The sequence below is a fragment of the Pieris rapae genome, chromosome 1, assembly GCF_905147795.1.
Source record: "Pieris rapae chromosome 1, ilPieRapa1.1, whole genome shotgun sequence".
In the NCBI taxonomy this organism is placed as follows: domain Eukaryota; kingdom Metazoa; phylum Arthropoda; class Insecta; order Lepidoptera; family Pieridae; genus Pieris; species Pieris rapae.
The window spans coordinates 9,982,978-10,000,000 of record NC_059509.1 but is presented as its reverse complement, the minus strand read 5'-3'; the positions used below and the strand labels follow the sequence as shown (position 1 = coordinate 10,000,000).

Here is a 17,023-nt window from a genome sequence, read left to right as displayed (position 1 = left end):
AATTTCTACTCGCAGTAAGTATTATCATGAGTTAATACGACATGTATCAACTGAATTTTAATTATTAAAATCTATTGAGAAATGGTTTTTTACTTCTAGATCTCTTTATAATATTTTTTTAAATCATGTCATAATAATAAAAATATATTTAAATACATTTTCTAGGTTTTGTTGCAAATCCTGCATCGAGTCTGGACAGGTGGACCCTATGAGAACTTTGAACCACCTTGAAGGTGAATATTGGAACTAGATTTTCTCGCATGTTGATGCAACATATTTGCAAGTCGTCTATACTCCTAATAACTTCACTTGGCTTCAAATACTTATTGGTTATGCGTTATAATAAAATCTATGAATAATTTAATGTAATGTTTTTTTATTTAAAATATGGAAGAGTTGTTTTAAATTACTAAAAATACTTAGATCTGAACTAAGTTAAGATAGAAATCTTTATATAATAAGTGAGCACCAAACGATCCTCCCTACGCCAGCTAATAGAAGGACACAAAAATGTTAATAAAATTGTTAATCAATGCCAGTATAAGTTATCATAAAAATATACATAGAATAATTTTACAATAACCTTGATAGAATTGTGCATATAATGTCGTCTAATATTATTTCCCTTGAAGTTTTCGACTTATTCCTGCAGCTGAGTTTCATCATAGGCAGTCGAGACAGAATACAAAATACCACCTATCTATATCGAAATATTTTTCAGTCATTTGGGTATCAATATTGTAGAAATTGTCTTTATCGAAAACCTTGGTTCGCTATATCCAAACTATTACTCATTGACCAAATTAACATAACAATTTAAATTTAAATTGAAAAATTATTCTTATTTTACGTTAATAGCATTTTTGATTACAACGTTATACATAGATTAAACTTTAAAAAAATACAGCAAATTATATATGATTACAAACATCTTCATTCCTTCTCGTTGGCAAGACAGGCTATTTTAGGACTATGCGGGTTACTGATTCCTCGAAGGCATGCCCGTCTTGCTATTAAAGAGATGTTTATTTAGCAGACAGTAGCCCGTAGTTGTCCCTATCATTATTGAGATTTATTACATTGAGGCTTAGAAGTCGCTTTGCCATTTGCGGGTTAACTGCTGGCAGTGGGATTTGGACTATCTGTGAGCCGCGTTTTATATATATGATCAAGTAGAAGGGCAAGAAAGTATTCCCGATCCTTTCTTTGCAAGCTCGGCAACAGAATTTTTGAGAGATCTAATGGGGGATAACCCTGTTTGTCAGGGTTATTGCCTCAGTTCATTGTGACACAAATATTAGTTCGTCACAACATTAAATAAAATAGTTAAATACAATATTATATATTGGCAAGCTTAGCCCAAACATCAGAAACAATAATATAAAAAAAAATTGTCTTTTTAAAACAATTAATAGAGGTTCATGTTCCTCTAAGGAAGGAGCATGAAGAAGCTGCTAGGAAGAGTCCTGCACCGGACGCCCTACGTCGGTAGAGACAGAACATATGATTAAAAAAGTTGAAAATATTGGTGGATGGTATTGTGTTTGTTTGTTATATAGCAGAATTTGTAGATCCGATGTTTTTGCAAGTCTTAAATAGGTGCCAGTAGTCTATACTCCTACAAATTCACTTAACTATAAATACTTATGCGTTATTATAAAATCGATTATTGGTTTAAATTTATTTAATTAATTGGAATAGCGCAGAGTTGTTTGAAATAACTAAGTAATTATACTGAAAACTGAGGTAAGTTTACCGAATCGTTTATATATCGGTGAGCATCCCACGGTGCCTCCATACGTCAGCTCAGAGAAAGACACAAAAATGTTAATAAAATTGTGAATCAATACCAGTATAAGGTATAATAAAAAATATACATAGAATAATTTCAAAAATAAACTAGATGAATTAGCAAAAGAAAACTACTTCCAGTACGGTGATATAAGAGAATAACAATACACTATAATATAACTAGTTAACACATATTAGCATTTTATAATTACATTTGAATCATACAGAAACGATAATACGCGTCAATTTGACAAAAACACATGTTCAGTTCTATTTAAGTTGTGTCTCTTGTAGTTAGTTACATCATTTGTTTAAATATATTTTACAGTGAGGTAATACAAGAGAGTGTATTATGAAAGGGACTATAATATCAGGGTAAGACGAAACTTTTGTTTTTCAAACTTAATCTACTTAAATCCATTTTAACTTTTTTATATATTTGATTGTTATTTTAGGATAGTGTTCTTCATAGCCATCATTATAGACAACTCTGAGGCTCAAGAAACAGGTAATGAATATTATATTTTTCGTTTCATCGTGTAACATGCATACAATGGCAGGACTTTTATCTAAAAATGTCTGTAATACAAATACAAAGTATTAGATGATGTTAACGCTTAAATAGTCGGGAATTAATTAGATTTTCATGGACACCGCATCATTGATAGGCTCACAGCCACAGCCTGAATATGCCCTTTTTCATATTAAAGACGTCATGGTGTTTTAAGCTATCTTTTATTTTAACTGTACGTCCCCCACTGGATTTATTACTTGGATGAAGTTTGTTAAATTAATAATAACAATTTAAAATTGTCAGCTAAATCCTGATGTAGGGGATTGTACCAAATCGCTCAATGGTACGCTCAATAATGAATTGTTTTTCCAATAGATCTATGCAAGCAGGAACCAGACACAGGTGTTTGTAAAGGCAGATTTGTCAAGTGGTACTACAGTGAACAGGAAGATATGTGTAGACAGTTTCGTTACGGAGGATGTCGTGGAAACGATAATAGGTATGTAGTTTGTTCAACAGACTTTCAAACACATACATTCTATGTATTCTTCAGCGACACGGTTTGTAATGACGACTTAAAATAATCTTCATAAAGCACAATATTTGATTTGGAGCAATAAGAGATGTATTCTTATTGCTCGAAACGACAGCCATTTGAGCTACCTTCGGGATTAGAATAAAAACAATGTATTTGATTGTGATTACAACAGACCAGACAAATCATCACGTATTATATATATATATATACGTATTTCTAACTAAATTGTACGTATACGTACAATTTAGTTAGAAATAACCTTCGATCAAGATCAAACGAGACGCGCTGTCGTTTCATCCTAAGTTCAAATTCAACACAACATATTATTTACATACAATTATTGTATAAGTTTTGTTTTAGGTTCCCTTCTCAAGCGGAATGTGAGAACCGTTGCCGTGTGGTCAAAGATTCAGCCACTACAGAACCCTCACCTCTTAATACTCCTTCATCAACTGTGAGTCTCTGATATTGAATAATTAGCTTTTTGAGTTTATTTCATGAATTTCGACTCGTTTCTATTAATAAGTTTTAGATTGTATATTTCGTTCACTTTTCTTCTACCTATCGTGTTTTGTTTATTGATTTTATGCGTGGCAATTTATTCTAGGGTGAGTGTCGTACTCCCGTTTCTATTCAGCCGTGTGGTCCAAACGTGACCACGTATTATTTCGACTCCAGAACAGAGGCCTGTGTTGTTGGTGATTTTGGAGCTTGCGGATATGCGAACAGCTACCGCTCAGAAGAGGAATGTGAAAGGCGATGCGGTGCATTCAAAGGACTTGGAGGTTACCCATAATTTAATGCCGATACAATGAAGTCAATGTAAGTGATGCCCTACATTTGTATTACTGTTAATAAAAATTCAGCAAAGAAATATATTTAATTTACGAGCGCGAAGTACCTACACTGGTTGGATCTAGACTAATGACCATGAAACATATTACAAACAAAGCAAACGGTTATGACTATTACACACAAGTACAATATTATTTATGAGTGATGTCACTATGTTACCTCCCTTTACAAAAAAAAATTATACAGAAAAAAATATGAATTTTACCTAATGACGGGTTAACCTGAACTAAACTGCTGTTTTTGCCGACATCGAAGTGAGGTTTGATACCTCAGCCACTGCATGACTCTCCTGTGACAGAAGTGTTGTAATGCGTAGTAAAAAACCAGTATAAAAAGTGTGGCTACTACCAACAAAAAGATATCCATTTTCTGCTCTAGAGCATCGTTGATGCAACTTGTCCTTGGGCGATCGCGACGTTCTTCGTTTCGCTCTTGCAGTTCCAGTTCCCCATCTTATCTTGATTTATTAATTAATGCTTCGCTTTAAACTAAGTTACAGCTGTAATTTCACAGGAAGTATTATTGAATGACTAAAAGATAATGAACACAAAATAATATGATAAACTATGTTTATATACTAAGTTTGCCTTGCCTAATTTTGTGAAATTAACAATTACTAGTTATTAAATATTGTTCATTATTTTGAACTAGGCAAGTGTACTAAAAGGCAAAGTTGGATTTTAGTGTTCTAGGAATACAATAACAAAGTAACAACAAATATTCCATTACTTTACCTATGTAATTTCAGATACCGAAATTTAATGGTTTTATAAATAATTGGTTGGTTAGAGTTTAGGGACACTTTTACCAGTCTTATTCATAGTAATAATGAAATTGATGACATAAATAAATTTCATAATTTGAGGTCATCGTTGGACGGGTCAGCTGCTGTTGTTAATGAAAAATTCGATCGACGAAATAAACGACGAATGATTCGATCGAAATTTAATAAAAATTGTATAATTATAATACAGCGTGAAAGTTACTTTCTCACCGGTTTGATAACAAGCGTTTATTAATACATCATGTTACTGCTTTATTTAATATTGAATCGGTTAATTGGGAAACGGCGTCTTCTTTAAAGACTTTTATGGACCAGATAAATAATAATTTTAGAGGATTGGATTCACTGAGCGAGCCTACGAAGCACTGGGACACTACTCATTCACATAATGACTCATAAGTTAGATAGTAAAACTTATCGTGAATTGGAAGTGTATAACTAATACGGCCTGTATCAACTCAATTTTAATTATTAAAATCCATTGAGAAATTATTTTTTACGGCTAGATCTTGTTATAATAATTTTTAAATCGGTAGGTTAGACTTAAGCCTGCTTACCAACAGCCTGCATAAATTGCATGTGACATCAAGTCATAATAATAAAAATATATTCAAATACATTTTCTAGGTTTTGTTGCAAATCCTGCGTCGAGTCAGGACAGCTGGATGAGAATGAGAACTTTGAACCATCTTGAAGATGAATATTGGAACTAGATTGGCACTTTTCTCGCCTGTAAATGCCACATATTTGAAAGTCGTCTATACTCCTAATAACTTCACTTAGCTTCAAATACTTATTGCTTTTGCGTTAATAATAAAATCTATGAACAATTTAATTTAATTGGAATATGGCAGAGTTGTTTAAAATTACTAATAATACTTAAGTCAGCGCCTAACGATGCCTCCCTCCCTCCCTCAGCAGAAAGACACAAAAAATTTAGTAATATTGTGAATTATTATTTACCAAATTACCAGTATCAGTTATCATAAAAAATAAACATAGAATGATTTAATACAATAAAATAGATGAATTGACAATAAAACTACTTCTAGCATTGTGATATATGAAAATAATTATGCATTATAATATTGCTAGTTCCCACTGGGGAAAACGCTTTTTGACAAATATAATTAGCATTTTAATATTACATTTGATATTAATCAAACGGAAGAGATAATACGCGTAAATTTGACTAAAACACAATCTTCAGTTCAATTTAATTTTGTCTCTTGTATCACACGGTTGCACTGTTTGTTTAAATATATTTAAATCACGTCGTGGTAAATACATCAGAGTATATCATGAAAGGGATTGTACCGAGGTAAGACAAACCTATTGTTTATAACTTATTCTCTTAAAATTCATTTTATGTTTTATGTATGTTTGATTGGTATTTTAGATTAGTGTTCTTCATAGTCATCATTATTGACAACTCTGATACTGGGGAAACAGGTAAATAATAATATATTGTGTAACATGCATACAATGGCAGGACTTTTATCTAACACATGTTTGTAATACAAGTACGCCTTTGGTATTTCATAACGCTTAAATAATCGTAAATAATTAGATTTTGAAATAATATACGACCTTTTTTATGGTCAAATCTTGAACCGAAATAAGTATAGTTTATGATTGGGAAAAACCCAAATTTGTTTAATCGTTTTACAGATTCCGTAGTTGATGATAAGGCTAAAATTCACTTTGAGGGACTACGAGATAATATAATAATATGCTCTACTGAAGCTGCAGTAGAGACACACACACTGGTATGATTTTGTAATCAATAATACAAGGTTAAAAATATTGTAAAACGTTTTCAAGTTTCGGCACTGCAGCTTAGTATTTTTTTCTAACACTACACGAAAGCATCAAAATACTTTAGTCAAGTAGTTTTTTTTTTTGTTAGTTTGAATTACATGGTAAAATTTTAATATTTTAGATAGACCCTTATGCTTTTGAGCTTTCTATTGAAACAACGACGGAGGATAATAGTGATGAATCCACTTCTACAACAATGGCGGATATTGATGACACAGGTAAAGCACGCATGCATTTATATAAGAATACTCATAATATTGTTTCAACTAGAGTATACTGAGCTGTTATTTTTCATATTAGTCAAACTACAATATGCCATTGGAATAGACTTATGATCCCAGAACATCTGCTTAACATAAATGAATTTTACTAGAATTTTTGTATTAGACCCACAAGTGAGTGTTAAGTTCTGCGAGGCAACATCTTACGGATGCTGTCCAGATGGTGAGACTCCAGCACACGGACCTCAGAATAAAGGTTGTTGTTTACAAACCGCATTCGGCTGCTGTCCCGACAATTATAAACCCGCTGAAGGACCGCACTTTGAAGGTACTCCTTGAATATTAATTATATTTTATTATTAACTATTAAAAAAAATAGTTTCATTTGTTAATTATAATTTTTGTAACATTTTATTTTTAGGCTGTGGCTGTAAGTTTGCCCACTTTGGATGTTGCCCAGATAAGGTAACAATTGCTCGTGGAGGAAACAACGAAGGATGTGGATGTCAGTACACTCAGTACGATTGCTGTCCCGACAGGTCAGTCAATTTTATTATTTTATTTTACTATTATAATATGTAATATTTTCAAACATATTATTTTATAGACATACTCCAGCCAGAGGGCCATACTTTGAAGGTTGTGGTTGCCACACGTATCAGTTCGGCTGTTGTCCTGATGGTATTACCGCTTCCACTGGACCAAACTTGCAAGGTTGTTTGTGCCAGCTGTCTAAATATGGTTGCTGTGGAGATGACGTCACAGAGGCTAAGGGACCAAATAAAGAGGGATGTGATTGCTCTAGTAGCAAATACGGATGCTGCCCTGATGGTATTACTGAGGCTAGAAACGACACATTTCAAAATTATAAAGACATACCAAACATAAATGAAGGTAAACTATATTTTTAACACATTAGAATGATCGTCATTATTTTATACTTTCAATTATATATCGTGATCACATAGGCGTTGAACAAAAGGAATCTTTTCCTTTTCCTGGTAATTCTTTAAGATTTATAAAGGGAGAGAAACAGGAGGCTCACCTGATATTAAATGATACCGCCGTCCATAGACACTGATATTGTCAGAGGGTTCGCAAGTGCGTTGCCGGACATTTGAACACTGGTATGCTCTTTTCTTGAAAGACTATGCTTAAAAGGATTCTCGCTTTCGACGCAAGGACGCTGTACAAGAGCGTTTAAACCAACAAGGCTTGGACTTGCCACCGATCGACACTGCAGAGAATGGAATAAAAAGTTCCATATCCTGCCGGACCATCTTGGCGACGGATTTCCTTCTGTTTAACAAAAGCCAAGCTTTTATGAGTGTTATAGTGTTGGAATTTTTTTTTTTTAATTTCAAAGTTAAATGTAACCTATCGGTGGAGCGTGGTCCGTGTGCTGGTAAGTTTCTCCGCTGGGGCTACGATCCTAACTTGCGCCGCTGCTCTCAGTTCATTTGGGGAGGCTGTGGGGGTAATACCAACAGATTCAACTCCGAAGCCGCATGCATGCAGCGGTGTGACCCTCCAGGCGCCCTGCAAGGTGACAATTTGAAATTAGATCTTGTTTAATACTACACTTTTTTAGACTAATAATAATTATTATTACACAGCGAAATGCATTCTTCCACAAGAGGCAGGCAACTGCACTGAAAAGTGGCCGGTCTGGTCTTTCAGCCAGACTGAGAATCGTTGTGTGCCTTTCTATTACAAGGGCTGTGGAGGCAACGATAATCAATTTTACAGTGAAAAAGAGTGCGCCAGCGCATGTGCAAGACGTAAGCATTCTGCTACTTGTAAGAGTATAAAATATTAATAACTATTAATCCTTCTCATAAAGTTTAGCAGTAGGATTATAGTTTATTCATATAGGGCAATAGATTGTCGAAACTATTTTCACCCTGCAGAAGCGGGCTATTCGTGCAATCTATTATAAATTAATTAATTATTATTAATTATAAATGTTAGGAATCTCTGGGAGATACAATCAAGGAAATTACTATATTAACATTTCCTGATATTTTCATAAATAATATATGATATTATTTATGAAAATATTATGCATATTAATATACATTTAAGGAATATATTAAAGAAAAGCTGTGTAAAAAGGCTGACTAAAAGTTAACAATTATCTAGTTGATAAAAGGGTTTGGGATACATATTTGTTTAAAATAAGTGTTGTTTGCCATAGTCATTTTGTAAGATGATTTGCTATTTTAAAAGAGTACCAACGGTAAGTTTTTTACGTCCGGTTTTTCTCTTTGCCTTCGCCCTCTGTCTTCTTTGCCTACGAGTAGGGATGTCTACCGATTCAAATTTAATGGCTTGGAATAATAAGTGTATCTGTATCTTTAATTCCACAGTAAAAATATTTTATATTTCATTTCAGCTGAAAATAATATCCTCAAGTTCTGTCAATTAAATTGAATAAAGATTGATTAATACTTTACCGAATTTTCAGAGAGGGAAGACGTATGCACTCTTCCTCTTCTATATGAAAATTGTAATGACTGTAACCCGCGATGGTATTATGACATGACGTCGAGAAGGTATTCCAAAAATTATAATTTATTCTCCAAATTCTAAGCAAAAACCTCACATTGTTTAAGAAGAATTAAAAGAATTACTTATGGTATTATACAAAACAATTTATAGGTGTAAAATGTTTTTCGGATATAGTAAAAATGCAAACAATTTCGACAATATAGAAACGTGCATGAATCAATGTGACGAAAAAATCGAGTTTGAAATTGTGCGTCCCGAGATAGAAAAGCCCGGTTAGTATTGCTTTTTTTAACATTTTTTCCTAAGCCGTAGTTAGCCTTGGTTCAGCTGAAAATTAACTAGTTTTTAATTAAATAGAAATCATGTGACTTGTATTTATTTACAAATTTATGAAATGCACTGACATACTTTGTACATAGTGATCTGTTACCTGGAACTAAATCGTGGACCCTGCTCTGATACCATAAATCGATGGGGTTATGATAATCAGAGAGATGCCTGTGTTCAGTTCCAATATGGGGGATGTGGGGGCAACAGGAATAACTTCCCATCAAAGGAGATTTGCCATCGCCAATGCATGTTGGAAGGTAAGATAAAAGAAGCCTTCGTTATAAAAAAATTCTAACGAAAAAAATTTAAGCGAGAAATTTAACTATTATCCTATAATTATTAGGTAACTAATTAAATTTATCGTGGGAAGAATTCATTTTATGCATGCCTATTACAATTCAATAAGAAGATATAAAGCATATTTTTTTATTTTTTATTGTTGTCTTCTTTAGATATATGCAATCTACCTATAATCAAAACTTCGTGTAATAGTAGTGGCACTGAGTGGTTTTATGATGCAGCTACTGACTCCTGCATCCTTTTTGGTGAAAATATTTGTGGAAACAACGAAAATAGGTAAGTTTATACATCATATTGCTTAAATTGTATTTCAGCTCTATATCTTATAATTGTAAAGGTGTATATTTTTGTATGTATCACAGAAAACAACAAAAAACGCATTCATTTGGATGAAGATAATAACTGGGATACCACATATTCTTAATTCAGCATATATTACACTTTTTGTGAAGCATAAAGTAACGATAATTTATCATTATTACGTGTATTGTTGTTGTAGAATATACTTTCTCTTTAGTTACGTAAATTTTTTAGTTCTTCTATTTTTTTGACACGTTTTCGTCAATTTAATTTTGACTAATAAACATTTCGAAATGTTTAGTAGCCGAAATTAAAAATGGATTTAGACTCGTCGGATCATTAAAATTATTTTTTGAGTTGTTGAGTTGTGAGTGACATGTCATTGGACTGTCAATAAGGAAAATTTTTTGTTTATGCTTTTTATTTATGTAATGCATTGTACTATGATTCTTGAAGATGCGATGAAGATCCTGGCACCTCGAAGTATTCGTTTAACAACTGGAAATGTTTGTTTTAGTTTCAAAACATTGCTGGATTGCGAACATCGGTGCAAAATCGGACCATTTCTGGCACTTGATTACGAAGTCGAATTTCCGGTAATAATAATTGAGATTTTTTTAATATTTCAAGTTATCGTCGATTAGTAGTAAAATGTTTATTTAAAGACAAAACCATACAACGTTCCATCGTGATTATTCAACAGTATATCTTGTGAAATAATCGCTATACATTTAGATTCCATTTGACAAATCACAATTAAACGAAATTCGCTTAAATCTTGTTTTTCGTTTTTAGTCCAGTCATTACGTCGGAAAAATCTGGTTAAAAAAGAAAATGAACCGAGAAAGACAAATTTTGGATATTACGTCGAGGTGATATTTTTTGAGGTCGTAATTTTTCTCGAAAATAAATAATAAAAAAAACGAATTTGTAGGTCTAAACACGCTCTATAGTTTTGTTTGAGATATTTTTCGATATCTTTGACGAGAAAAAAGGAAATAGCGGATAACAATTATTTTTCCCCAAATTTGTGTTTTTTTTATCGATATTTCGATAACGATGATCGATACGTGAATAATGTATAGAACCTTAATTGTAGATCGTGCAAAGAGCAACAAAAAAGTATTCGTCAATAAAGTTTCTATCTCAACGGGAAACCAAGTTATTATGAAAAAACTGAATTTAAGTCTTTTTTCAAGGTGGCGGAAATTGGACAATTTGAACTTAAGCTTTTCTAGCCGCCCCCACGTAATATCCAAAATTTGGATTTCTCGGTTCATTTTCTTTTCCAAATGTATATAATGACTGGAGTATTTAAATTCTCACGTTTTCCAGTATTTGTCAGATATATGTGACGTAATGTATTATTAAACGAATTAGTATCACAATTTCAACATTGTAATTGTATCTAAAGACTTATCCCGTAAGTAACTCTGTTATCCAGTCATTTGTTTAAATAATTAGTTGCAATATGCTTTATTTATTAGCGTTTTATTGCGAGTATTTGTGAGATATCCTCCAGTCTAGAGGAGTGTAAGAAACCTGGCACAGTTTGGTACTTCAATGTGACTAGTGGGACTTGTGTTTCCTTTGAAAATGCAGACTCCGGACGTTCATGTAGGATCACAGCTACGTTTCCTTCTGAAGAAGGTTGTCAGAGAGAATGTGGATTTTACCAAGATATAAGTAAGCATAATTTCTTCGTAATTCGTGCTTAGGTAGTATTTTTTCGTGTTTACCATTCAATGGAGTATTTACTTTTTGAATGGAACAATTACTTAACACAAACCTTTACGAAATTGTTTTGTTGCGGTTAAAGGATGCTACATAAACTTTGTATGTTCGTTAAGTAATAATATCTTGGTTATTATTATACATATAACGTTTTCCTTAACATGTTTGCCACCAAATTTGTTATGACTAAACTAACCATGTTCAGCTGTGTCCTCGCGAGAAAGGTATACTATAGGTCTTGGTGAATGTATATTACTTAAACTAAAGTTGTGTTACAGATGTTTGCAGCTATCCAAAGGACTCGGGGCCCTGTCATGAGGCTGTACAAAAAGTATACTATAATTCAGAAAAGGATCGCTGCGAATACTTTATTTATGGTGGATGCCGCGGCAGTCCCAATCGCTTCTCTAGTATTGCCGAGTGTCAATATATGTGTACACCACATGCTAGTTAGTATTACATTACATCTAAAAGAATGTCAAATTAAAATGTCAACATATAAAATGATAGATTTTTCATACAACATAAATATCGTATAAACTTAATTAGTCAACAGACGTATTTGGCAAATATTGTTTACACACTGATATAGTTAAACTGTTATATACCTATTGATTTCGTTTTTAAATGTCAATATTGGTTGAACAATTGTTAGTCTTAGGTACTATGAGATGATATCATTTATAAATAAAATAATTAAAAATGGTTAATTAATTCTCAGATCCTTGTCAGCAAAATCCTGATGTAGGGGATTGCACAGAACAAATCACTCAATGGTACTATGACGAAATTGAAGATAAATGTTTTAAGTTTTTTTACACTGGATGCAATGGAAATAGTAACAGGTATTTATTTATGTCTGTAGAAAAATCAGTAAGGAAGGTAAATAATGTATATACCTATATCCACTGCTTTTTTTAAAAAGCTTACTGAAGCTCCTAATTCGTATCGAAATATTTATGTAGCGGGGAATTAACGTCAAGTCAAATAAACTAAACTTTAGTGTAGTCATATGTTTTTCTAGGTTCCAAACACAAGAAGAATGTGAAAAAAAGTGCCTTCATAACGAATCACGCTCTTTTTTTATGAAGTATTGAACTTGCCAGCACTAGCAATGATAAAAAATATCCGGCGTATTGTTATTGTCTATTAAAAATATTGTCTGATCTAATATACTCATAAAACCTAGGATTTTTTAAACAAAGCTTGTTTTCACGATTAAGCAATATTTCCTATGTAAATGTTTTTTATTATAATAATAATTAAGTATAAATAAAACGAATTATGCAGTAACATAAATTTTATTTACATCCCGAATTTCACAGTCAATATAACAGGGTTGAAATGATCTGGCAGAAACGTACACATACAAAACTATGGAAGCCGGCGAATTTCATCAGTTAGTGTCTGCCACCTCCTTCTCCTTCAGATATTTTCCGAGTTACATATGTACGAGTCAAAAAATTTTAAAAGTATTATTGTCACGAAATAAACTTCACAGCTAAATCCGAAAATAATTTCACTGTCTTATTTTCCAAAGCTTAATTCGGTGCCCAATTTTTACAGTACCATAATCTTAATACAAAAGAACGCAAAGTTTTTATATACATAAATTATAATTTAACATGTCTATATAATACATAGTTATTTCGGAGCCGTCCTGCGCGGGGCCTGACGTCGCTCTGATGGATATGTACACGCGACACGGGGTATTGAAAAATAAACTCTAAATATATGAAGCAATAATTCAAATTCGCTAAACAATCACACTGCTGTGTACACATCGCGCGCTATACAATATTTGAGTATGATGCGGTCGTACGCCATAAAATAACTTATCGGGTGATAAACCCTATAATATCACAATACATGTTAAACTAAACCGAGCACTAAACGCTAAGTTAAGTCGCCTAAATAAAAACATACTATAAACGAAACTGTTACAAATAAAATATACTTTACCAAAACGCGCAAATCACGACCAGATAATAAGCGTCGAAAATTTGCGAATAATAAATATACGGAAACATTTCAGCTATTTTATATTAAAGACGTAACGACATCGAACTAAATGCATTTTATGGTCTGCGTTGACATAGAACAACTGGATTTTATCTAACCTCCACGATAACCTATTAATTATATGTTTACACAATTGTGCAGTCGCATTTCATATATTAGTATAAAAATCAAAATTAACCAAAGTGTAAAAAATCAGTTTACATAGAAATTGGTTCGAGTAAGAAATAAACCGCTAGACAGCAACACAAATCACGAATCTCAAGATTTGACTGCACACTGAAATTGGTAACTTTATACGTCAATGCAAGATATTTGTACGTCTACGTTTACGTACGTGTCCAGCGTACGGCACGTGAACAATGATTAAATTAGCTCAAGTGTGAATACTGCAACACAAGTAATAAAGTTTATGTACAACAGTCTTCTGGTGTGCTCGTCGTACACAAGCAGCAAGAAGGCGCTCGGGCAAATGATGCTCAGCAGCCATCCGTCACTCTTCACTCGAGGATCTGAAAGGGGAGAATGTAATGAAGGTTCGAATAAAGGGAAGCAGACATACAACACTGATGAGAAATAATGTTTAAAGAAGAATAAATATTTTATTTACATGAGAAACTTAATATTAATATGTATATATTATATACGAGCGAGATACACGTCGCCATTAGCCGTAACAATTTTAGTCAGCTATGTTCAGAAATATGTGTGAAGAACCTAATAATACTTAACTCATCCATCAAAAAAAAAACAATGAGAGTAATCTAGTCTTTTATTTTTATATTAAATGGGCCATTTTAAGAGGAAATAGACCTATCTAACAACAATAAACTACAAAATACACGCTTCGGATGTGACTGCTAAAATGTTAATTTCAAAGTTTTTCATAGAATTGTAATAGGTAGAAAAATTAAACTTGAAGTTTTAGAGAAACAGAATGAAAAACTACTATAGTTTTGTGTCTTCAAACCTAAAATAGCTGCGATGAGACTAGCCGAGTTCCATGTTAAACGACTAAGCCACGGAGGCGAAATTTTACAGAAGACATTACTTTATGAAAAATTTCATATGTTTTTAGGTTTCTTTCAAATTAAAAAAAAACATATTCAAATGAATGATGTAGTCAATTCACCTGCGCGACGATTTTCTCCATGTCCTGATCGATATCGGCGGGCGGGGGCTGTGCAGGCGCAGGCGGCGGCGCCGGGGCAGCCGGCAGCTGGAAGGGCTCATCCAGCTCCTCCAACCCCGGAGGCACTGGGAGGCGCGCCAACTCCTCTTGCAGCTTTACATAGTGGCGCTGGGAACCAAAATAATAACGATCACATTAATTGCTAAAATAAGTTGTAAACAAAACAAACTTGTTGTTAAATAATTGAGTTTTATAAATATCGGCATTTCGTAATATGCATTACAGTAACTTACGCCGACGTTAATAGATTTAATGTTTAATGTTTAAAGAACTTTATTTCTCATTACAAAACAGAAATATTTTATTTACATGAGAAACTTAATATTAATATGTATATATTATATACGAGCGAGATACACGTCGCCATTAGCCGTAACAATTTTAGTCAGCTATGTTCAGAAATATGTGTGAAGAACCTTAACTTGTAATAGATTTAATTAACCACATTATTCAACATCTAATAAATATTATATTTATCTATATCATCCCCAAGGTAAAGGCAGTCACGGCGGATCTCCACTACTACGACATGCCACTCTCCCTTTATCAACTTTACCAACTTTACACAAGCGGTGGTATCTTTCACCCTATGAACAACTGTACATTGATAACGAAACGAAACGATTAAAAGGCGTTTCGTTTCGCGATTTGAACGGCCCTAAGAAGAGACACTCACGGGCAACAAAAACCAGGTGAACTGAGACTCCAGGTTATATGGGACGTCAATATTCGTTAAATAAATGTCATTACTTGCTTGAAATAATTTAGAATAATTAAAACCGTTAAGATGAAGATGAGACAAAGATGCAAAAAACGAAGAAGGTATCAAATAGAAAATTTTGCTTTGTAACATTATTGTTTAGATTATAAGCTCATACAAAACACAAAGCTACTTTGAATCAAATATTAAATAAAAAAAAAACAAACAATGCCAGTAATCGAAGCCCAAACAGTGTACCTTTAGGGCCATGAGGTTAAGGTGTATGGTCCGCTGGGTCCGTTCATCACCCGTCTGTCCCTCCAGTTCTGTAATCCAGTTAGCTACTGTCTGCATTATCTCGTTTCTCTTTATCCAAAAGTGCGTCTGTATCACCTGTAAGTCACATGAATATATAATAAGGCTGAAATACATGAAACCGATTCAATATTAATTTCTACAGAATAAAAAACTAAGGAATTGGAATTTTATGATAAAATTGTTAATTTCTTATGCGCATTGTATCGACTAAGGTGCTTTATCACCCCACTTTCCCCCCCACCTCTTGCCAGCAAAAGTAACCAAAGCTCTCAAAAAATTGATTTTATTTTAGTACCATATTAAGTCTTTGAAGGAAACCTGGGTAATGAATTTAGCATTCAAGCACATATAAGATAGACAAACAAATTTAGTTTTTGAATTCCTACATACAATACTGTTAAGGCATCTTGACTAAGCCTTCAGTGCTCGTGCTCGTTACGTACCTCCTTGAAGCAGGGTTCCGGCGACCTTAGATGGTCCAACATGGCCCAGCGCACACAGGCCTGATAGATGTTCGAGTTGTACTCCAAGGAAGCGCTGTTACCGACCCGTGTCCCCCTACTGCGCTCGTAGCCTGGCTCGTTGAAGTACGGCTCCGGTACGAGGATCAACGACTGGATCGACACTAGCACCTGCGCATACGTCGTGGTTGCATTATGGCGCCGAACGATATTAATACTTTTTATTTAATCTTAGTTTCGCATTTCTTTTATTAGGGATTTTAAAAGAAATCGCTGGTTCAAAATAGGTTCGTTTTCACCCATTAAAAACTGTGTAAATTAATATATTTAAAGAAAAACACTTTTTAACGGATTATAGTTATGTATTATTGTATTTAAACTTATATTAGTCGATACCAACTCCGGGGAAATAAATACAGATAACACAACATTTTCTGCACCTGTAATACTTTTTGACATTTAACACCTTTGTCTTCAGTCACCGTGACCACGCACGCTGTAAAGCACGCGAAACGTCGGTTTAAATTTAAAATTATGTACAAATAATTATAAGTTTAAATACAATAATACATAACTATAATCCGTTAAAAAGTGTTTTTCTTTAAATGTGTAAAAGTTATGTTAACAAAAGACA

The 17,023-nt window shown here is 33.3% G+C and overlaps 3 protein-coding genes and 1 long non-coding RNA gene across 5 annotated transcripts in view; 3 read left to right on the top strand and 1 right to left on the bottom strand.

Annotated features, from left to right (window-relative positions):
- LOC123689498 overlaps nt 1-364 on the top strand; it is a 1,224-nt gene extending 860 nt beyond the window's left edge. The window contains exons 2-3 of the long non-coding RNA XR_006750460.1: nt 1-14; nt 166-364. The exon at nt 1-14 is cut by the window's left edge and continues 83 nt beyond it. This is a non-coding gene — a long non-coding RNA (uncharacterized LOC123689498). The remainder of the gene's footprint in view (nt 15-165) is intronic.
- Nucleotides 365-2,047: 1,683 nt separating this feature from the next.
- On the top strand, nt 2,048-3,728 carry LOC110991986 (kunitz-type serine protease inhibitor bitisilin-1). Its single transcript, XM_022257601.2, has 5 exons — nt 2,048-2,166; nt 2,247-2,299; nt 2,681-2,804; nt 3,204-3,297; nt 3,451-3,728. The coding sequence occupies exons 1-5, from the start codon at nt 2,144-2,146 to the stop codon at nt 3,637-3,639; spliced, it is 483 nt and encodes a 160-aa protein (XP_022113293.2). The 5' UTR covers nt 2,048-2,143; the 3' UTR covers nt 3,640-3,728.
- A 1,931-nt stretch (nt 3,729-5,659) lies between these two features.
- Nucleotides 5,660-12,814, top strand: LOC110991985 (papilin). The gene is made up of 18 exons (XM_045634595.1): nt 5,660-5,803; nt 5,882-5,934; nt 6,154-6,251; nt 6,425-6,521; nt 6,691-6,852; nt 6,946-7,063; nt 7,132-7,418; nt 7,891-8,070; nt 8,141-8,305; nt 8,992-9,079; nt 9,186-9,307; nt 9,455-9,622; nt 9,818-9,941; nt 10,483-10,561; nt 11,453-11,651; nt 11,978-12,148; nt 12,421-12,544; nt 12,724-12,814. The coding sequence occupies exons 1-18, from the start codon at nt 5,784-5,786 to the stop codon at nt 12,794-12,796; spliced, it is 2,328 nt and encodes a 775-aa protein (XP_045490551.1). The 5' UTR covers nt 5,660-5,783; the 3' UTR covers nt 12,797-12,814.
- Nucleotides 12,815-12,984: 170 nt separating this feature from the next.
- The window catches only part of LOC110991979 (baculoviral IAP repeat-containing protein 6), a 33,261-nt gene continuing 29,222 nt past the window's right edge, over nt 12,985-17,023 (bottom strand). For both annotated transcript variants that reach the window (XM_045634588.1, XM_045634591.1), the window contains exons 56-59: nt 16,372-16,560; nt 15,869-16,003; nt 14,851-15,018; nt 12,985-14,230 (exon numbers count right to left, since the gene is read on the bottom strand). In XM_045634588.1, coding sequence (XP_045490544.1) covers nt 14,219-14,230; nt 14,851-15,018; nt 15,869-16,003; nt 16,372-16,560 — 504 coding nt within the window. In that variant the 3' untranslated portion in view covers nt 12,985-14,218. The remainder of the gene's footprint in view (nt 14,231-14,850; nt 15,019-15,868; nt 16,004-16,371; nt 16,561-17,023) is intronic.